This window comes from Rhea pennata, chromosome Z (genome assembly GCF_028389875.1).
Source record: "Rhea pennata isolate bPtePen1 chromosome Z, bPtePen1.pri, whole genome shotgun sequence".
NCBI classification, from domain to species: Eukaryota; Metazoa; Chordata; class Aves; order Rheiformes; family Rheidae; genus Rhea; species Rhea pennata.
The window spans coordinates 39,217,199-39,240,968 of NC_084702.1; the positions used below are offsets into that span (position 1 = coordinate 39,217,199).

Here is a 23,770-nt window from a genome sequence, read left to right on the forward strand (position 1 = left end):
CCCTTGCATCCATTTCTTCATTGACTGTAAAATTGGCTCTTTATTTTTAAAGTAGTAGATAGATATAACACATGGAGACTAATTACTATAGTGAAACAATTAAATGGAATTGAGGCTTAGGTTGCTTTATTTTATCTGAAATGTTAAGATGAAAAGGAAGTCATTTTTAAATACCCTCTTTAGGAAAAAAAAAACCCACACTTTCACCACCTATTTAATTGAGTACTGAACATTTAACTTTTTTCTTTATGTAATTCAAAACCGTCCTTTTATGGTTATCCAATTTAAGTTTGAAAACCAGGATATCATCCAGAAAAACCATGGGACAAACCTGGATCCTACTCTTCTAAGTACAGAAAACAGTTGGGGAGGAAGAGTCTAAGAAAACTTTTCCATATATAACAGTTGCTTCTTGCTTAAGTGGCTTTCCCCCCCCCCCCATATATAGTAATAATCAGACCAGGCAGCAGGTCACAAAATCTCATCTACGTGCCTGTTAGGTGAAGGCAAATTTGGGCTGCCTCATGGTTTAAATCTTTGGTGTAATAAAACAGCAATAATAAATAGGCTTTCTGCAGGCTAGAAAAAGGCTGACCCAGAAACTAGATATTCCAAGTCACTGACTTCAACCATCAACATAAGGACAGAGCTGAGCCAGACTGGTTTTCAAGGATGAATACAAAGATCACAAATACAGCTGGCTGCTTCATGTTCTAACCTTACTCCTTGCTGTTACCAAAGGCCCACAAAAGCTTCCACTGATGCTGCTGGAATTACCTTCTGTTATTAACAGTGAGTATGACTCAAAGCAAGGCAGCAAACCCAGGTACGCCTGGAAGGAACTACTGCAAGAAGCACTTCCTAGCCTTATTTTATGTGCTTTATCCACAACAGGCTTTTTTATTTTTATTTCCTTCAAAACTCTTACAGGTACTCCAATCACTTGAAAACAGAAGATCTAACAGTCTGGACCAAAGAAAAACAGAGCCTGTTTAAGTAGTTACATGCTACACTTATATGTTCACAACAGAAATGTTTCCCCAAGCCAACTGTGAACCCTGAGGAAAGCTACATTTAATTAACTTTATATTTTTATACCTCACTTGCACATACAAAATGTTATTATGAGAAGATTCTTTTTCTAAACAGGCACAATTATTTCCCCAAATTCAGTGACTGATTTTTTTCATATTATTTTTCTGAACAAAAGATTGTCTAAGAATTTTCAAAACATTTTTAAACCACAATTGGGCCATTACAACTACAAACAGCTGAACTACAAAATAATTTCTGTAGAATCTAGTAAAAGCTGGAGACAGTATTTCCTCCTGTATCACCACCTTGAAATTAGGATAGTGTGATAGTTCGTTATCCTACTACACTGTAACATAAGACTCTTTTCATCATTAGCGATATTACTTGGAATTCACTTACCTGTATTCAAAGCTGCAAATACAATAGCTACAGTACAATGTATTCTCCTTTTACTATTTAAAGCTCATTATCTAACAAAGAGCATGCACATGCATTACTCTGTATGGAATTTTAGCAACTGCTTAAAAAAAAAGAAACACTAGGCAGAAAAAAAAGAAGCATGATTGCAAGTTGCAGATTGATAAGGTTGCATAATACAGAAACAAGCAAGAACAGGTTTGCAGGTTGCTTTTCAAAACAGAATTCAAGAAACAATGCTGTATTTTAAAAACGGTGTTTCTCCTATTTTTTAATCCATATTTTTAAGCATATTACAGGCTAGGCATTGACAGATAGCACTATTAAAGGCAAATGAAAATACAACTAGATCACTCTAGATCTAGAGCGATTTGAAATGCATATTACTGGTGGTCTTTTGCTTTCTGAAAAATCTTTAAATAAATGTACAAACTCAAAAAAAAAAAAAAAAATCCAACACTGTCATTTAGGATTTCAGATCGATTGTTATTGCTTTCAGATTACTTTTCATATATTTCTACTTCAAACTATTTCATGTTTTGTGTTCAAAACATTCTCTTTAGTCCCATTAATTTTACTTTTGTCTTGTAATTATGGTATTTTCCAAAGAAAAAATGGAATATTTCAGAAAAGAAAAATGCTTCCATTTCTGCCAAGCTCTAATATGTGCAACAATATCCCAATGATGGGTTGCTTACCTCACCTCCTTTCTACCTCCCCAGGCAGCGCAAGATGACAGTTCTCCCGCATTTTAAGGTTTTGGGAAAACTGAAAGTTAGAGGCACTGTGTTTTACTGAAGATGACGTGCACACATTAAACTGACAACATCCCAAAGAAATGCAAAATACAAGCCATCAGCTAAGAGATGTAAAATTACGAAGTCCTCTACTTACAAAATCATCATCCTAGATCACAGCACCAACAGACAGCAGCCTTGTGGAAGGTCAAAACAAAATGGAATACCAGAGAAGAGAACTAGAGACCAAGTCACATCTTGAACCATTTTAGTAAGGGTAAAGCCCTTTATGGATTGTTATAATCTTTTCAGAAGCTACGAATGCCAACCTGAACAACCATCAGGTGGAAGTCTGCACTGCTGGGCAATTTCAACTTCCAATCTAACAAGAAAGTGTACTTTGCAGGCATACAGGCCATGAAAAATCTCATCCTATTTTGTTTATTCATGGACAACAGTATCTACATGGCTCCAGTCATCCAGCCAAGGTACCCAAATGTAATGAATAAGCACTTGACAGTAGCAACTCAATGTTTCATAGCATTACAGTAGTCAAGCTGTAAAGACTGTACTTTGTTGTATTTATGTACAATTTAATGAGCACTGATCGCTGAAAAACTGGAAGCATATATTGAACGCTCATTTTTTTGAAGACATTATGTGCATTCCAATACACTGCTGAATGGAAATTTTTGAAGAAATTAAGAGACAAGCATAACAAAATACTTCGTGACGTATCCAAACCTTGTTGACCTTTCCTGTTCAGGAAAATCTAAGCTCCTGCCAAAATAGCTCCTTCACTCACAGTGCAGATGCTTCGGGTTAAACATCTAATCTGTTTTTATGGCTGCCTTAACCAAGAAAAAAAGAAGACAGAAATAGAAGACAGTGGCTTTACTATGGAATAAGAAGGCAACGCAAGTGATGATGATTGTTCAATGCTCCTAAGTACCATAAGAAGTCAAGACTAACACTGAAGACTAATTCTGAGCTGGAACTTAAGGTGAGTAAAAACTTCTAATAATCATATCACAAGGAATTCTGCATTTAAAAGGAACAGCTTGACATAGCTCCTTCCACAAGCTGAAAGGCTTTAGAACTTGGGGAATCTGTATCATTTCATCTGTTCTCAGATTAAGCCACTCATGCAGAAAAAGCCTAAGCAAGGATGGTTTTTACTGTTGTTCCTCATCTGCTAGGGAAATCAATTATCAGATACGACATTGCCAAATATAGTCTGAAGCAGCAAGTTCCTTTTTTGACGAGGTTTTCTCTTTTTTAAAGAGTGAAACTTGATGAAGTTTTCCTTGTAGTAGTAGAGCAAGCAGATAAACGTATGAGTTTTGAGAGTTTTTTTCCTTTATATTCCTCAAATAAACCTTGACTAACCAAACACTGAATTCACCTTTTGCTTAGATGCTCTGTCACTAAGTCAGACATTTGTAAAATCTGCAATATTAACACGTTTTGTTGAACATCATGAGTAATTTTGTAGAAAACTAAGAAAAGATACAAATCAATTAAGAAGATTCGAGGAAAAAAAATACAAGCATGAAGACTGACAGCAGGATTGCATGGTCTGTGGACAAATTTTATGTGCACATTCATATTATGAAGGCTTCTTTCTCAAAACCTCTGGCATGTTAGGCAAAAATCATCACAATAAGAGATGACAGAGTTTAATAGCAGTAATTAAGAACAAAGTTTTTATATAAACTTTTTAATTGCTTGAAAATTTAGGACATCGGGGAGAAAATGCAAGACAGGGACACCTGCTAAAAATACCTTGCCGAATTGTTTTAGCAAAACCAACACCCTCCCTCCATTCTCCTGGTCAAGATGTAGGTTCACATCCCAGCTTTTACTATACTACAAATGGAAGACAAAAGAATAATATAAACTTGCCTAGGCTGAGATCAATAGGATTCAAAGTATTCAACACAAACGGTGCTATACATACTGCAAACTGCACATTTTTAGCATCATTTCTTATTTTGTATAGGCTATTAGTACATAGAACTTTTTTTTTAATTAAAAGCGTAAGCTATACATCTGAAATCCAAAATGACTTCTTAATCATTTTAATCAAAAAAATATAAAAAGTGTAGTTGCAAAATATTCAGTTTTTGAAATAAGTTTTGCATTTAATTTATTCTTGCAGCATGGAATAATTCATTATATGAAATGAAACTATGGATTTCTAACTGTTGAAATAAAATTCAAACGCATCCTGAAGAGCCCTCCAGATTACAGAGAAGTTACAATCTCTCTGTAGACTTAAGTTACACTATTTTTTTCCCCTCAGGCTGTTTGAAGAGAACATACATTGAAAAAATCTGGTAGATTTCTGGTATCTTGATCAACAGAGTTATTTTTCCAGAAGCTAATGTTTTCTTTGAAAACATAATATGTCCACAAACTTGACATCAGTAAGAATACAAATTCTTAGATGCTAATCCAGTTTGTCATAATCACTTACTGCAACTGCAAAAACTGCAAAAAAAACTGTCTGAAGTATAACGTGATGGATGCAGCTCTGAAACATTCAGACTATGTTCTGGCTCATCTTTACTATGAAACAAGCAAGAAAACAATAGTTTTTCATATAAGTTAATTCTTAATAAAGATCAAAAATTTTACAAGACTATCAAGACTTTTTTTTTTTTTTTTTTTTTTTTTTTTTTTGCTTTTTTTGTCTAAAAACGAAAATTGAAAAACAGGGATCATAATTACAAGAAATTCAAATTATTTATCCAAATAATTCAAGTCACCTAAAGCAGGGGGCAGAGGGAAATGACATAATCCAAATATTAACTTTGCTGGCCAGCAGTATATATAGTATCTCTTAAAATAAATTCGAAACTTACGGAGCTCAACACCCACATTCAGACTAAACTGCTAAAAGTCATAAACAAAGGGGATAACCAATGTACGGACAGATTGTTTCTCGGAGGACCATCCTTCCTTAGAAGCTGCATTTCTTTATAAAATCTGATGCCAAAGACTAATGTCTTATTTACAAAACATGGTGCCAAATGAAGAGCTAAGTTTTAAGGGTAAGTCCTTCCAGGTCTATTCTGTCAAGTGCTGCTAATGCTTAGGAAAGTTATCAATAGTGCTCTGGGTCATCTAGCTGAGGAGTAGACAGCAATGCTACTGATGAAACTTGAACTTTAAGGAAGTCCTTCTAACGATTCAAATGACAAAAATCCACCGAGTGTCACAGCTGACAAATCCTACTGCCACAAATACTGAAGAGAGCACTATTCTTCTGACTGTATTAGCTATTAAGAGGAAGCAACTAATAGTTCAGATGAGTAATTCTGCAAAAAGCATCACCCTAGTGAACTTGTGTCATCTAGGTTCTTCTGGAAACCTAACTTGATTCTGGTTTAATGCTATTTCTGTTTCTGAACAGAACAAAAATTCAGTGAGCAGATGGAAAGACAGAGTTAGTAGAACTCCTTTGTGAAAGCAGCTGGAAAGAGCGAGGAAAACAAACAGAATACTGTGGGACTTGTGGTTATTTCAAACAGAAGGCGCACACTACTCCAGAAGACAGAACTGAAGAAACACAGAAGAGTAGATCATCTTATCCAGCTTGTCCAATCACTTACAAGTACAATCCCTGAACAAGGAGTGCCTGTTTTTCAGTAGCACTGCCATGTGGAGACACATGAATAGCAGAGGAAAATAGAGACAGTCCTCCAAGAACTTAGTAATTTGTGATTCCTCCTTTCCTGCTGAGAGGCTTAAAGAAGGGAAGTGATTGACTCTGGATTTTAGGTTGGCACCAAATGTGGCCTTCTTAACAGCAGCAATAGAACAGCTGGAAATCTCAGCCTCATTCTTCAGTGAGCACAAAAGGGACCTGGAAACTAAAGGTCAGCATTCTTCCTCTCGCCCATGCTCTTTCCAAGAATAAGAGTATACGGAAGAGGCGGCCCAGGACAAAATATTTTCAGAGAATCTTTCAAGTAAAGAGACAGAACCTTCAGCCTCACAATTTGTAAGTAACAACAGCAATGACAATTACAAGGACCAGCAACCAGATTCTGTTACATATTAGCACATATAAGTCAGAAGTACAGAGATGGAGGTTCCAGCAGCAAACATACCAGGCATCTTCAGTTCTTCAGAAAATGGGAAACAAATACAAAACAAATATAAAGCTTAGCTCCGATACCAGAACTTAAGTTCTAATGACCAGACAGAAAGGCAGGTAGCACACACTGCATTAAAAACAAAACACACCGCCGACACTGAGACATCTGGAACAGTATCAGTCCCTGGTACTGAGATTTCTCAACTAGCACCTCTTACTCCCAGGAGAAAGTACCACTAGAGACAATAGTACCTTAAACTCAGATCCTTAACATAAAGCAAAGAGACAGTGCCTAGACAGACCTGGCACAACAACAACCAGCTGGAAATCACTGCTGACCCCAAAGCAGCATGTGTGTCAAGCTCTACTTTTAGCAGACCTTGTGAGATAAAAGGTATTAAGATCTGTGGGGTTGGTTTTATGTGTCTATGTGGTTACTTTTTTTTTTTTTTTTTTTTTTTAAGAAAACAAACAACAACAAAAAAATCCCACTTGGTTGGATAAGATAGAGCCTTAACAAAGGTGAAGGAAAAAGAAAAACAGCGCGAGAGACACGTCAGGATTACCAGAACCCAGTACAGAATGATAGCGGAAACAAATTCTCTGCCAAACCCTCCAGACTCAATATTTTAAACTGAATGAAAGCAAACAGGGAAGGAACAAGGATCAGTAAACTGGGCTGAAATAGAGCACCTAGGCTTTTCACTTTTAGTGCAAACTTGCAAGACTGGAGAATCGCACGATGTTTTGATAATATGAATCCTTATCATTAAGAATTTTTTGCTTTGGACCTCCTTTTGGAAGAAAAAAATATTTAACATAAACCTCAAAATAAAACCTAGTGAAAAGAGTCTCTGGTTATGCATAACATAAAATGGGAAAGCTATAGTCTAAGACTACAACCATAGAACGTGTCATAGCCAACTGGAACAAGTAACTTAGTATCCATTCCTGGGCCTTAAGAGAGCAAAGTGACAGTGTCAGTATTAGCATAAAATTACAGTCAATTTTAATCTGACTTCTCTGCTTCACTGAGACTCTTTTTTCTTATGTATTTTTTTCTTCAGTATTTGAAGTGACTTGGAAAGAATTTTCCTCCAAAATCTGCATCAGGTAGACATGTATTAAAAACAGATCTCAGACCTATAAAATCCTAGAATCGTGTAAAATGGAAGCAATACCTGGAGGTCACTGGTCCAACCTCCTGCTCAGAGTTAGTTAGATTCATCAGATAAGGCTGCTCAAGGGCTGGCCTACTGGAGGATTCGGCTCCCAGCACAGAGATTGATTCCACAACCACTCTGGGCCCCTGTGCTACTGTTTCATTACTCTTATATAGTAGTATTAGAATAGGTCATTTCTTTCCTTAAATTGTCAATCTCAGCTTCTTGACTTTTCTGGCAACATTGTTTTACTAATTCTGCATCAGACAACCAGAACTATTCTGCAAGAAAGATATGCAGTAGACAGACCTTTAATAACCTTCAGAATATTTTTCTATATAAAAACCACAATTAATTATCTCAGTATTTTGTAACACTAACAACATGAACACACCTTAGTACATAGTTACAAACACCTAATACACTTAGAATTGCCAACAAAAAAAGTCAGTTATGTTCCAACAATTCTGATATGGCAAATACAGTTACTTTAACAAAAGGATATTGATAAACATTTATCTAATGCCACAGAGAAAACAGTGAGCACTAGAACGAGAACTCACTTTTGATTAAAGCACTATTTTAACCATATTTTTCTAAACATCTGACAAAATGTGTACTTAACCAAACAAAATTCTAGTTTTCCCTCAAATGCAAGGTTCATAGGACTGTTTATATACATACTTCACATGTGATATATGACATCACCATAGCTTAAGTAGATTTAGATTTATAAAGCCTTCCTTTTTTAAAAATTAGATATTTATAGGATAGTTGCTCTAGGTTTTATAGAAACCCTACTAAATTACAAAGCAGAAACTTAAAAGAAAAACATTACATAAGTCACTCTGGATCTCAGGGATAATTTATCATTCTCTGAATTTAAAACACGAAGAGTATTTGCTTTTCTAAAAGGTTCTCATACTAATAAAATTGAATAGCAGTAAAATAACGTTTTTATAGTGTCTAGAACAAACACTTAGAAATCCACATGCATAATAATGCTTATATTCATGAAGCAAAACAAGCAGCTCTCCAAAGATGTGAAATACTTCTGATCTTTCCAAACCATGGTCAAAGTAATTTTGTATTTTATATTTAAAATTGGTTTCAAATGAAGTGCTACATTAGTGTTATTTTTTTAATAAGGTTCAATTCAACTGCTGCTGTGATTACAGAGTATCACTTTGAATTTTGGTGTCATGGCTTGCAAACAGAAGTTTTTCTCTCTTTCTACATATGCAAAAAATCACACACTGCAAACTGCATGTAGAGGCCTAATACTAAATCTAGTGTCTTGCCTGAAGATTTGGTAGGACTATGAGTACTGAAGGCAGTAAGGGATTTGGAAAATCCCACACATTCCATGGAGAACACTACTACCTGATGTGGGCTAGGCATTGGGAAGTGCCTACCTGCCAAAGAGAAAAAACACACTGTATTTGTAAAAAAGGAATATTCCTGTTAGGACAGAACTGGAAAGTTTTACAATGAAGATAAGAACTATAACAGTACTGAAACTGTGCTAGTTAACTTAATCCCCCACATTACAGCAGCTGTACTGCTTTGAAGTTTTATTCCAATATCATTCATTTGTTTTAGATTCTCTTTTATAAAATACCTATGTCAATGATTTTAAATCTTTTTTTTCCGTTGGAGATCTAAAAGCATATTGAATTCTAACTGAATAAAAACTGTTTCAAGCCATTTTTCTTACACTTTCAGCGGTCTAAATCTTTTTTTTTTTTTTAAGCTACAAGTTTAATATAAATTAAAGAATAGAACTAACCAGTTTTTGTCTTCAATTGCACTGGTCCTTTACTGGGAGCATGAGCTCCTCCTCCAAAGACAGCAGACCACATTTTGTCGTTAAGCGGATGAGCCATAATTCTATACAGCTCGTTGCTGGAATGCGTTGCTAGGCCATGGATGAACAGACTAAGATAAACCGCAGTTAGAATTTCACATAGTAACACTGTGAGACTTGGCTGGGCTTCTTCACCAGCAGAATTCAAGAGACGTATTAGAGCTGTTATACCTAAAATGAGAGGAATGAGGAGAAAGAAAAATAGACAAACACTTCCTTGATTATATGATCTCACTGGCATTTTGAATGACAACTTATAACAATTATTACACTCCTGCATAGGAAAAAAATCATCATTTCAGAGAAAATGGGAACTTCAGGAGAAAGCAAAATTTTGCTTATATTTAGCAGTTTATTATAGTTTTTGTGTATTAGACCAGCAACTAACGAGATGCTTCAGAACTTTTCAAGAACAAGTGAAAAAAATCACAAAAAGTACTCATATTTTGGGATATATCTTAAATAAAACTGCCATTTTAACCTGTGCTGAGACACTATGATAAAACAAGTAATTATACTACTTAATCTTCCTTCCCATGTCTCAAATATTCTCTTCACTTAATTCCTTTAGAAAATATTTAGCGCTTTATTCTCTAAGATTATTACAGTGCTCCATGATTTATTTAATACATTGCATGCACTTCCTGCACTTAATATAAAAATATTAATTTCCCTATGGACTTCCCTGTGATGCTTTTTTTCCCCACAAACAGTTAAACTGCAACATAACACTAATTTGAAATGTTGTATTCTTACTTTACAGTGGTAGAACGATCCATTAATTATAGGCATCCACTCAGAAAACTTGCTGTCTGACAAGTGCTCTTCCTCGTAAGTACTGAACATTTTGTAATTTATATGTTCCTAAGAAAAGTTTCAGTTTCAGCTGTAGCTCCTACTGTCTCACTTAGTGCACACAAGAAGTCAAAATACAAAAAACAGTGGCCAAAGATTCTAGTTCACGTAATAAACCATTTGCACAGAAACCATATGAGGCTATTCAAAAACAGAAATTAATTCAAGGTGATGTTAACTGTAAGCACAACTGCTTGTAATCCCTTGTCTCATTCACTGCAAAACTAATGAAATCAGGAAAACACAGACGACAATTTGACTTCTCTCTAAAACCTGTGTGTTCACTGAAAGAAAGGCCTACCGAAAATAAAAAATTCCATAGCACCAAATACAAAGACTTCTAAGCTACCTGTGATTACACAGTATTCTGTTCTATTACACAGTATAGATTACCTGTCATTAAACAGAGTGAAGGAGCCAAATTAACTTTTCAGTGCTCAAATCCATAATCTCGAGGTTCTCAAATTTTTTTTTAATGTTGAAAAACAAATCCCACTATATGAAGGCATATTTCTTAGTTATGCTTAAATTAAAGTTAGTGCTATAAACTGAAGTTCATATAGACATTTTAGGTAGCTCATACTCTCTCTAATGAAACCAATGCAGGTTCACAAGCAGAGAATCCCAGCATGGTTTAAGCATTCAAGTCCATGGACCTGTTATAGCTACAGCAGAACATAATTTTGTATAAATTTTATATTTGTCCATAGACTCAAGTTACCTCAATAGGCATACATAAGCTACAATCATATCTGCGATAGAGCACAAACTTACTTTAAGATAACCTATCAAGTCATTTTCAAGCATATGAAAGCAAAAGACTGGTAAGACTGAACTTTGCCTGCAGATGGAGCAAACAGCACAGGACAGCACTTTAATTTTTCTTGCCTTTTATAAGAGCCTAAGCTAACAATTTTTAGTAAAAGAAAGAAATTTAAGTCTGCTTGAGCTAGTGAATAGCCTGACTTACCAGGTTACAGCTTCTAAAAATATATATATATTTTTAAAACTAAACAATGTTACAAACACTAAAAGAAAGTACACAGTGTAGCAATGTGCTCTTTCATCAGATGCAGACAGTCAAGTTTTCCTGAAGAGGAAAGAAAGAAAGCAACTCTGAATACCTGGCCACTGAGCAGGTGATGTATTGGGAGTCACTGTTTCATCCAAGCTTGTCGTTCTTAGAGAATGACGCTGAGTTAGAAGCAACGTTTGATATACTGTTCCAGTGAACTGATTTGCCTGTAATGAGCTGTGAAGCAAAGAACTGAGATGATGTATTTATTAAAAAAAACAAGTTTTAAACTGCTCAAGTGATAACCTTTGCTAGATGCAGGCAAACTTCAGTATTGACTTCTGGTACACTACATATTATGACATTTCTGTAATGAGACAGTATCTTGATTGAGCTCTAAAATTTGCTTTTGATAAAGCTTTACCTGTAGCTGTGGCCATCACACAGACATTGGTAGATGCAAGCAGAGAGTGATGCTGCTAAAGTATGCATTACATATATCTGGAAGACAAGGTTTTACAGAACAGATTACAATTCAGAATGAACAGCTGTTAGTATCATAGTACTTAAACATATACAAATTTGCAACTGCAGAACAAATGCTGAATACAGAAGAGATAACAAGTGCTTATAGCAGAACACTGACAAAGTATTCTTCTCTTCAGAATTCTTCTCAGTTCAATCTACTCACTTTGCACTGAAAGGGACAGGGGAAGCACTCGCACAACCCACAATCACAGCTCAGCTCTACCTGCAGTGTTTTTCAATTCTCTTGACAGCAATATCTTAAGTGACTATATGCACAACAGTCTTAAGTGATTTTATTCCTAGAGTGATTTTATTCCTACAGCTGGCTCAGAACACAAAGGCTTTGCTTCAAAATGGAAACTATAAAGCAGCTACATTTTGAACAATTCTTGCAGCATCTCTCACAAGACACACACACACATACACGCACATCACTTTCTATCACAGCTGATATATTTTATATATCACTAAATACATTTATGTGAAGAGCTAGAGATCCTGTTGATCAAAAAGACTCAGTTAAAAATTAAGTGTAATATAAATAAATACATTTTAATATAAATACATTTGTCTAGTCCCTCTGAAATGAGGGACAGATTAATAACTGACCAACCAACCTTTTGAAGCTCTCTAGAAATCTCCAATAAAAGTAAACTGGAAACTTCAGACTATATATGAAACTTCAGAATATACAATGCAAAGCTTTAAGTTTCGTTTTCAGTCCCAGATTAAGTACAAAAGGAAACTTATGTAAACATAACAACCAAAAGAGATTGTACGAGCACACACATGATTTCACAGAAATGTTTGAATTTTCTGCACTTTGCAGACCATTAGTTTTTACATCTCAAAGCTATCACTTTTACTTAGTCTAAGAGAGAAAATACAGAACTTACTGTTAATATTAGAAAATTTGTGATCATTGAAATAAAAGGCAAATGTGACACTGACAGCGTAATACAATATGTTTTCCGTAACAGATGTCATCCTGGACAAGTACCCAATCATGAGGGGCCAATCTACTTCACCTTGTAGGATCAATGCTCTGCACCTCAAGAATAGGTAATAATTTTTCAGTGAACATCGGTTTAGCCTAAACTACAGAGAAATATTTATGTTCCAATGTTTTATTGCTTGTCACTAGTAGGCACATTGGGAAACTTTCATGCTGTCAAAAAACATTCATGACCAAGCAAACTGGATTATAATCACACACATACAAAACATAAACGACTACAATAAAAATACACACCTTGTTGTTCGGAGTGTCTGGATGAGGTGGCGAGTCAAGGTTTATTATGGCATGTAATATATCATGAGTTAAGTTACCAAGATGTAGTAATGGATTAGCCACCACTGTTTTAGCACTAGCTGTGCAAGCAAATAGGAGAGGTATGGAGCTTTGCTCTGGTAGAGGGCTAGGAGGAGTCCGTACTGATTGTTCCTAAAAACAAGCAAAAGGAACAAGAGTGACAGTACAGCTATCACTAAAGGAAATTTTAAAAGTGGGGAAGGGATTGCTAGAAAAAAAAAGTATCTGATTATTATAAAACAGGTATATACTGTAACAGAATTACTCATTTCAAAATAACATGAGATATTCAACAAACTGTAACAAAACTGAAGCAAACACAAATTAACCTCCCCACACGTACCTGCTGAGATTCCTGCAACAGCAGAATTAATTCCATTCTGACAGATGCCAAGCCTCCACCATGAGAGCCATGAAGTATACAGTAACTAAGAAACATTCTTAGGAGTGACTGGTATTTCAGAAGCCACTGGCGTCTTTTCTGAAAGTTTTCTCTCTGCAGAATGTTTTTTTGCTGGCCAGATAAATCTTCAGTATTTTCATTTAATGCAACCTCCTCTGGCATCACAGCAATACCTGACTGTATCTCTTCCACTTCAGCACTGTATTCACAGGTTTTCTGAAGAGCTACCACTTCTCTTTCAAGCCACTGATAAAGCTGGTATCTCAGCTTCCCACCATCTACCTCGTAACCAGTGGATAGTGTACGAAGCTCTACAGTAAGAATTTTCAGGCACGCTCTAAACTTCAGCTGTGCTGAAATTATATCTTCTGATGGACTTAAAAGATCTTTTTCATCAATTGCACTAAAAGATTCTGTGTAGCTAGAACTTACTTCATCTATTTTTTCACTTTTCTTCAAAGATTTTAACTCTTTCATTACCAAGGAAGAATCTTCACTCTCATCATCTTTGTCACTGTCCCACTGAAGTTCCAAAGGTTCATCTTGGAATACTAGACTTGGCTGACTCCAGTCAAAGGAAAGAACTGAACTTGAATGTTTTCCTGACGAACAATCTGAAGATGACCCTAGACCATTCAACATTGGCTGTGACCAGTCAACAGCTGAAGACTGGTCTTTTATTTCCAATCCTTTAACTGGAGAGGATGGTGAAGAGTCTTTACTGGTATCCATTAAACTAGGGGAGCTACAGAATGGCTTTGACCTCTTAACTATTTTTGGCATCTTTGATAACACCTCTAAAGCCAACATAGGACAACCAGCTTTTAAGTGAGCATATGCAGTAGTGAAAAACAGTCTTCTTTCCCCAAGGTTGATTTTGTCAGCTAATCCATCTTCTACTGTTAGACAAACGCGTGTGGAAGATGCATCAGAAGAGCCAAAATGACGTCTCAACAAGAGAGGATGTGTTCTTAGATAGTTATAGAAGTTAAACACTGAAGGGTTACAGTTTGATGAGCCTTCTCCTTCATCTGAAAAGATACTGCATCATTAGTAACATGTACAATTCTGTATGAAAAAATTTATCTGCAAGCATTACTTTAATCAGAAGGCTATTAAGTCTTAATATTTATTTTACTATTGACTTAACTGCACTCCCTTTTTCACCTTCAGTATTTAAATACTCTTTATCAGTAAAAAGACAGGGGGGAAAAAAAGACAGACATCCTAAGATCTAGTCACTACTAAAGGAAAGAATAAAATTGCAGGAGCTTGAATGGGAGCATGCAAGACCCTCAATTTGAGGCAACTACCTCTTCATTTCCTTGCAGTCAGACAGTTCTGCTGCTGTCAAAAGGAGACCTTGCTCTTGTTCAGAGTTTAGATTTCTAAAGTCTTCATTGCTAAATCACTGTATACTAAGATATTACATCGTACTAAAACCTTAGAAAATATCATTTTCTTAGGTAAAAGATTTGGATTGGTCTTTCTTATTTCATCTATCTCTAAAATACCACTTAATAAAACTAGGAAATCCATAACACACATGCATGTTAGTACTTGCATTACATACAATAAATGAAATATGCAGCAATGCAACACCTACAGATTTTGCTTTCATGCCCAAAACAAGCCTAGAAAACCTGTTACCATCTTATTCTGATATTTTACAAACGGATGGTCAAAAAATCATTGAAAAGCTATGAGCATCAGCATGGAATGATTCATACAGCTTTCAGAGAGTCTGGGTTAGCTGAGATATACCCTTACTGTTTGTTGTCTGGAGTTAGGATACAACTAACCATACATAATAAAGAGGTGCATGAAAAAAAGAGCAACTATTAAGTAAGAAAACAAAGCAAAACCCCACAAACAAGTCACTATACTGATTAAAGAAAAATCAGTAATATTTAACATAGATTTTACACAGGAGGATGTGGTCAAGGTGAAAACAACTGAACAGTATCGTACTAAATATCAAAGCAATCCTTTCTATGGTGGTATATGATTCTGGTCAACTCTTCCTGACGACTAAAAACCATAAAACAGTATGTCTGCTAGGCGCTGCTGGGTAGGTTTGCTGCCAGAAACTTTACTTAGGTTGATATGGAGTCACTAATCAAGTTAATTAGTCTCTTCATTTTCAAGTTCCTGCTGAAAAAACAGCTGAAGGGCTAAATCACTGCAGGGTCATTCTCATTATACTGATACTAACATATTTAAAGGCTAAACTAAGTACTCATTCACATTATACAGGATAATCACAACAGAGTCATATTTAATATTGCAGTATTATAGCATATGCATTCTAAGTTATTTACTCGCAACGGTGAGCAACTATGCAGTACACCATCGTGTTCAGACTATACTTTACATCAACACTACCTAAACACATAAACAGTTAAGTCATCCCAAGAGCAAAAATATTTACAGTCTTACCACACTCATCTCCAATGGAATGTTTAATCAAAGTGTCAAGAGCTTTGCTATAATCTTCCAAAATCCAGTAAGCCATACTTCGTAGAAAAGGATCACAGTGCATATTTCCAGAACTATCTTTTCCAGGAGAGACACTTCCCAAAATTCTCTTCTGTAGTACAGATTTGTAAGTACTAGATACTTCAAACTCCGACTCATAGAGTCTTGATATTACGAGAGCCAACTGAATATCATTCAGTTTTTCAAGGCAGACCTAATTGAAAATATAGTTACAAAATCCAGTATTATAATTTCTCTGCTGGTTAAAATGATCATAAGACAAGACACAAATCTGTTCAGTTGACAAAAAGTACTCATCTCAAGTCCATAAAATAAAGTAGCAGGAACTATGCATAACAGCAATGGCCAACTGTTACATGCAAGATCTAAGTTACAATTTCCTCATTAAGTCTGACATGACATTGGATCTTTGAAATCAAATAGTTTCAATAAATCACTGTCAACATGTACAGGCCACTTCCTGAAACTACATATTTTGATTAAAAAGCTTTACAAAACAAATTCTTCATTATCCCATAGCTAAATTCCCCCGCAGCTATTATTTAATCCTAATCTCCTACAGGCAGACTGAAGAATTTTTTTTTGCAGTTTTTGTGAAAGGATTTTGAAAATCAACACACACCACTGCCAAAAATCCTTCATTTTCAGATCTGGAATCTCCTAATGCAAATCTGCATTGCTTTCAGATGCAACGGATCAGAGAGTTTGAAAGCAATTTAATGGTAGATAGATCATGGAGAAATGAATCATGGGACTTTTGGTAACACTAAGGTGAGAACTAAAACAGGAACAATATGCAAACACCAAGGATTTGTATTTGCCACTGACATAAGCGAGAGGAGGGAGAGAGAAAGACAGCACAAACTGGAAAATTCAAACGTCATACTAGTTCAAACTGAAAGGTTTTCTGGCACTTCAGTCACTTTCAATACATTTTGTAAATTTAGAACACTAAATATAAACAGTTGTAGACCTTTAAAAGTCCAATTATTTTATTACCTCTACTGCATCTTTTAAGTGTCCTGCTAACAAGAAAAATGCTGCAGAATGTTCAAAACGCTGTTTGCCAAGCAAAGAAAAAGCATTCTTTAATGCTGCTTTACGCCACCTGTCTTCGGTAAAATTATTTCCAAAAAATTGTGTCATTTTAGTATCTTTTTGAGACCTGCAGATTGAACATAATTGACAAAATATTACATATTTTATTAGATTATTTTGGCTTTTGATTTCCTCAAATACCAGCAGAGTTTTACAGAAGTTGTTGCAACAGGAAATGCAGAGGCTATCACAACACTGGTAACATAAGAGACTTCATTTTTTAGAAAGGAACAAAAACTTTACTAAGTACAAAACCTAATGTTTTTGCATTAGGAACAAGTAACTAGATAGTCTGATACAAATACAGAGAAGTTCATTTGTCCTAGGTGAGTTCTTAAGAGTAAACTACACTTTAAAAAAGTTTGGGAATTTGAACACTATTATGAAATTCTAGACTCAAAGCCAGCTTTAACTGAGTCTTCTGAATTCTTTACAGTAAAATTTATGTAGCATGCTATTTTTCTAAAAGATACCTATTGCATTCAACACACAAGACAGGCAAATCCTCTAGATGTAATTAAGTAGATTTGAGAGTAAACTTTAAATATTCACCTTTAGAAAGAGCAACTAAATTACCACAGTACATACAGGTACATTCAATTTTCCAGGCAATTTAGAAATTGCATCTCCGCTGTCAAAGGCAGTATTTGTATTTCTTTTGAATTAACACCATATTCAACTTTTTTTTTTCTGAATTAGACCAGACACTATGAAACTCCATACAAGAACCTGGATGTCTCCTACCTGTATAATCCCCAGATCACAGCCTTCTTTTTCATTGCAAGGTAAAAAATTGCTGCATCAAGTGGATCATTGTTTCGCTGAAAGGCTGCTTTAGCGACCTGTGAAGACAGTTCAACAACAACAAACCCACTGAAGTTTAAAAGCATCTTTAAATAGGATTCCTGGTGCTTCTTACATCCCATGTCTCATAGTGCTTAGAAATAGTCTTCAATATATGATCCCTCTTCTCACTATAGGTCTGAGATAAGAACATGTGTGGAAGATGCTGCTGCTTCAACGTCGCGCCTTTTTTTTTTTTTTAATACTCTTTCATTAACACTTTTCTTTTCTAGGAGCTTTTTTAGGAGACCAAATGGGAACACCTACACCTGAAATCAGATCCATCATCATAACAAAAGTACCTTATTAGTTGATCTGGTAATCAAAGGACATAAATACCTGAAGAGCAGTCCTGGACCAGTCAGAACAGGACAAAAGTTGTTATTTTGGTGGATTCCCTTCCAGGAGTGGACAGGTAAAGGGAGTAAGGGGCAATAAGAGTAGTGTAAGACCCACATAGGTAATCTTAAATGCAAACCTAGGAAACTTGGAGTTTACATGCTAGGCAGTTACGTTTCACAAACCGATGATTTAGCTGCTAAAGACTGAAAGAGTTGAGACATGCATTTACTAGTTCACGTTCTGTACTCAAAGTATCTTGTGCATGCCATTTTCTAGCTCAGTATACCTGGCTTTTCCAACAGCTTAAAACAAATACAGCAATAAGCCTAGCCTCAGTAGCATCTGTGACAGTTAAGACATCTTCCAATGAGCATACCACAAGCTTTAATTACCACAGAAATTTATCAACTTGCAAGACAATTACATGGTAGCACTACTTTTCATCACTTTCTAATGAAAATTTTTCTATTACTTGTTTCCTAAACTGGGAGACACCCTTGCTATTAAAAAACAAAAAAGCCTTAAGAGGAAACAAAAAACAACTACTCTATTTGCTCAAAACTATATATTCAGCATCCGTCATAAGGCTTGTATACCATACCCCTCAAAACAAAATATCTAAAAAACCAAAGTGTACTTCATGCTGAAATCTGAAACCTAACCTACCTAAAAAAAGAAATTAAATACAAAAGTTGCATCTGTACAATAAACTATATGCACATCAGATATAGCAAGATGTATTCAGAAACATTTGTTATACCTCATAATTCATCACTATATTCATAGACAGTCCACACTGGAGGAAACCTATTTGAAAACAGTTTGGTGTTGATTTTGTTTCAGAATGCTGCATTTACCTTTTCTATGCACTTCCGCAGGCTACGGATATTTCGGACCCACCATCCTATACCCATAGCTCTGAGTTCTGACCATGTTGGATCGCCCTTCTGCATTGCAGGGAGCATGCTCAGTAATTCTTCTTCTGCTACCGAATGAAACGCCCAGGCAAAATGACTAGTAGACAAGCCTAGATAATCAGCCATTTGAGCAAGAAAGAAAAGAGGAAAAAGGGGTAGAGGGGGAAAAAAAGAAAAAAAGAGAGAGAGAGATTCACTAAAAAAGTGATCTGTAATATAAATTTAAGGGAGGTGGGAGCAGCAGAATGGAAAACTGTTTATTTTAGATTTTTAAGTATGTATTTGATCAGCTTGCAGAAATCTAGGTAAGCATTGCATACAAGGTATTAAAGATGCCTTATAGATGAAAACATTTTTCACTTGCCAACTGTTCATTACACATTTTGCAAGGAACATAATGACTAAAACTCAACATCTACTTATAATGACAAGCCTTAAGATTACTATATAGCCACGTATAAACAAAATGTAACCATTTAATCAAACTTTTTAAAGCTGTGAAAATTACCTTCAATATTTTCATTTGGAATGGCTTGGAAAATGTGAAATTTGAGTCTATTCTGGCAGAAAACAGGTTTGAGAACAGGCACATAAATGGAAACCGGAAGAAAAAAAATGCAACATGACCTGAAAATGACAATTACTCATCAGCAACACAGCTGGCTATGGATCAAACTGCAACTCCAGTGATGGCCAGGGGACGCTGCTTTGCACAGAGGCCCTCTGAACTGCAGCTCTGCAGGTGCCTCAGAGGCACTTCTAACTCTCACCAGTTTCTGGGCTTAGTAGAAGGCAGGAGTATCGCAGCTAAAAGTGCACCAACAGAGAGCTGGCACAGCAAGACTGTGCTGAGGCACTGGCAAGCTCCCATCTCAGCTGAGGGGTAACAAGCCATGAGACTGGAAATGCAGCCACTGTCATGACAACTAATACAGGGTTAAGAGGCAATCACAGCCAATCCTTTAGATTTGATTAGGCCTTAGCAAATGTATCTCATTTTGTCATTTCTAGTATCAGGTTTAAAAAAAAAAATCAAAATTATACCAATGACAACTTTATTTGAAATTGTTCATTGAATAATTACAGTAGAAATGTAAGAAGACTAAGAAGGCTGTTAGAATCTTTTCAAATATTTAGAATCTTTTTCAAATAAGTATTAAAAACTCATTAAGTAAATAACTATTTTCTACTCTAATTCCCACAGAAGGTTACTGGAACCACATGACACTACAAAAAAACAAAAACAAAACGAAACAAAAAAAAGACTGGGGAATAGAAGAAATCTGAAATTAAAAAGTTATGGATATCTTGAGACATGGGGAGAAGAAGGGAGAAAGCCACATCCTAAGTTCCAACACCTCTCCCTAAAATAAAGTAGGCATTTTCTACTCTGGTATACACTCATATTGAGCAATAATATATATATATTTATATGTATATGTGTATATGTATATATATATATTTCATATATACATATATATTTAGGAGGGGGTAGATTGGTTAAACAAAAGGATAACAGTTTTCTCATTAACTGCTGAGGCAGGTCAGCAACACAGCAATCATGTGCACAACTGCTTCACTGCGTAAGATTCAAACAACTTAACAAAACCTTCAGTTACCTTGGCGAAGCAGTTGAGCTCGATGTACAGGAGGCAGTGAGGTTGTTAGAAATGTGTGAAGCCGAACAGCTAATAAAAATTTTAAGCCACATTCATCGAGAGTTTCTCCACCTGGAATTAAACGTTTTCATACATTTAAGAGAAACCATTAAAAATCACTTTTAAGTTGCTTAAGAAAAAACACTCTACAATTCTATGACTGCTGATGCTTTAAATCCATAAATATAATAGTTTAATTCAAAAATCTTCCCTTTAATACAAGAAGAAATTTTCTAATAAGAGGTAGTGAAGTTACATACTTCTAAACACAAGAAATGGGAAGTGTTTTTTATCCAGTAAGAAAAGCGACTTGTTTCTCTTAATTTCTCCAGATGGTAGAACTAACATTTGTTCTTAAAGTTAGTTCTTAAAAAGTGATTGAGAAAACAATTATTGTCTGCAGACTAAAGGAACACCACACTTGCATTAGCAGTTACCAGTGTAGAATTTGATTTTTTTGAAAAATTCTGAGGTCATAAAACTTCAGTTAAACCTCTGCTGGCACAGTAAACAATACATGCAATACTATGAAACAGAACTATCACGTATTTCAATAAGCCACAAAAAAAATAAGAGGTAACAGAAAAAACTTCCAAGTAAAGTTAGTGAAACACAGTATTACATCTAATTAGAGAGAGAAAGCTTACCCTGGTTTCTGTCTCTACTTTCTCCAATGTCAGTACTGGTAGTAGCAATTGTATCTGCCAAGGCCATCAGGGACATCTGCTCCATCCTTGTGAGACCTGGTAAGCTCGAATGAAGCAAGTGTCGAGAAAGCACTTGAGCGTGCTCTGGCCCAAAGTAAGTTGGGCTATACTGAGAAAGATCAATGACCTTTGGTTTTGTATTATCTTCATCTGCATCAAACATTACAAGTTCATCGGTATTTACAATAGAATTTTGAAAGAGATCTTCATAATTGTCATTGGATGTATCTTTATTTTGATTATTTTGATTATTAGGCTTTTCTGAATGAGAGGAATCATCGTCGGCAGCAAGCAGAGCATATAAAGGCAGTGGTGGAACTGAGTCTATTTCAATATAGTCTGTGCTCTCACTTTTGTTGAATGTTTTGGGATCTCTTGCAGTGCTTCCACTAGCACTGATTGTAAGAGATCTGAGTCTCCTATCATGATTAGGTTCAGATTCATTTATAGCAACAACTTCTCCAGCAATGCATTTAACTAGATGGGACAAAATGGCTTTTGCTCTACGTACTTTACCAAGATCCATGAGCTCCAACAACTGGTGTGGGTGGTACTGAGGTAAAGTGGGAGATAACGCATGAGCTGCTTCAAAAAGACCAGAGTCTTCCATTTCTGTAGACAGATCAAAGGCAGTTCTTTTCCCACTTAGTTTCTGTGCAAGGCTGGTCATCGACCTGGTCAAGCTTCGTTTTGGTGGTTGCAGACCTGAGGCAGCTGACTGGCTTTGTTTCATTAAGCTTGTTAAACATGGTATACTTCCACTGTAAGAATCCGTACTAACTAGTTCCTGCTTGGAAGGAGGTTGCCACTGAGAATAAACATGCATTTCACAATCCATTCCAACTACAAGAATGCCATCACGTACCCAAGACAAGGAGACTGGAAAAGGAGGTGACCCTTCTAAAGAAGATACCAAGTCAACACATCGCAGTAGAACAAACCTAGAAAGGGTTGCAGTCTTCATACTGCCACTGTGAGAGATTGCTATGGTCTCCTTACCATTTTGTTCTTGCATCTTCCCAGACAGTTGGCCAAACATATATAATTTTGATCCAATTCCCACTGTCAGAATATGTGAACCATCTTCCCTAGACATCCAGTCTAAGTGAACCAAGTGCTTAGTGCTGGGTATAATATTCCCGCTATGAGACAGACAAACTTCTTGGCGGTTATATGCCACTAAATTACTATCAATACTCATAGCAGAGTCTAACATAGTGCCTATTTCATTTAAATGAAGAGTCTGCTCTAAAATCCAAGAAGAGCCCCCTGTAGATTCACATTCAAAAATACTAACATCCATTATGAAATCTTGAGAAAGGTGACTGTTTTTACATGTTGTCTGCTTGTATGCTACAGCTAAACGGTTTGTGTGTGCACAACTAACTTCAACTGGCCTTCCTGGAACATTAATGGCACTACTACTAAGAAGTCCATCTTCAATTAGTAATGGCCATTCTTCCCATATATATGTAACATCACTATGTACACTATATTCTGGCATGGAAGAAGGTGATGATTCAGTAGTCACTCTGCATCTCCAGAATCGAACTTTTCCATCAGAGCACGAAGTAGCCAGTAGATAAGGGGCATGACAAACAGGGTATATGGAAGAGGAACTCAAATGTCCTAAAATAAAAATAAAATACATTTTTACCAGGACCACATATTAGAATGCAAGCTGAGAGTTAAGATAGTTATATTCAGTTATTTCACTATTCTGAAACAGAAAGCATTAGGACATCCTCATATAGAGTTGTTTGCAGGGTTTCACAAAGGAAATACCATATGACAGAAATACCATACAGTCATTTTACCCTTAGTTTCTACTTCATTCTCTAGGAAGAAATTAAATTACATCTTTTAAACCTGCATATTAATGTTGCTAGGTGCCAGTTTTTACACTGCAAGAAAAGGAAAAAAACCCCTTAGTTATATTCTCCATGGTATGATTTTAACATTTATTGTTTTTCCCACCAGACAAATATTTCTCTCAGAAACCTAGAGAGTTTATAAAATATTTTTGAAAGACTGTTGATGAAAGTCTCAAAGTTTAAGAGCAAATCCCACAAAGAAAATTTTATGATGGTTTGCAAAAACAAACTTGCATTGCTAGAATTTTTATTATTGACAAAATCTGGATTTCTGCAAGTATTATACCTTACAAGAAAGCTTTATTAGACACAAGATCAGGATATCATATTTTAGCAAACCTTTTGGATCTAGTTGCTGGTTTTTAATTCTAACTACAAATACCAAACTACTAATT

At 35.7% G+C, this 23,770-nt stretch overlaps 1 protein-coding gene across 5 annotated transcripts in view; it reads right to left on the reverse strand.

The window, feature by feature from the left end:
- The window catches only part of DMXL1 (Dmx like 1), an 85,143-nt gene that overhangs the window by 22,444 nt on the left and 38,929 nt on the right, over window positions 1–23,770 (reverse strand). For all 5 annotated transcript variants that reach the window (XM_062600548.1, XM_062600547.1, XM_062600546.1 and 2 more), the window contains 11 exons: window positions 21,442–23,130; window positions 20,756–20,866; window positions 19,077–19,246; window positions 17,779–17,876; window positions 16,936–17,101; window positions 15,877–16,129; window positions 13,378–14,468; window positions 12,975–13,166; window positions 11,619–11,695; window positions 11,304–11,431; window positions 9,247–9,495 (listed from right to left, as the gene is read on the reverse strand). In XM_062600548.1, coding sequence (XP_062456532.1) covers window positions 9,247–9,495; window positions 11,304–11,431; window positions 11,619–11,695; window positions 12,975–13,166; window positions 13,378–14,468; window positions 15,877–16,129; window positions 16,936–17,101; window positions 17,779–17,876; window positions 19,077–19,246; window positions 20,756–20,866; window positions 21,442–23,130 — 4,224 coding nt within the window. The remainder of the gene's footprint in view (window positions 1–9,246; window positions 9,496–11,303; window positions 11,432–11,618; window positions 11,696–12,974; window positions 13,167–13,377; window positions 14,469–15,876; window positions 16,130–16,935; window positions 17,102–17,778; window positions 17,877–19,076; window positions 19,247–20,755; window positions 20,867–21,441; window positions 23,131–23,770) is intronic.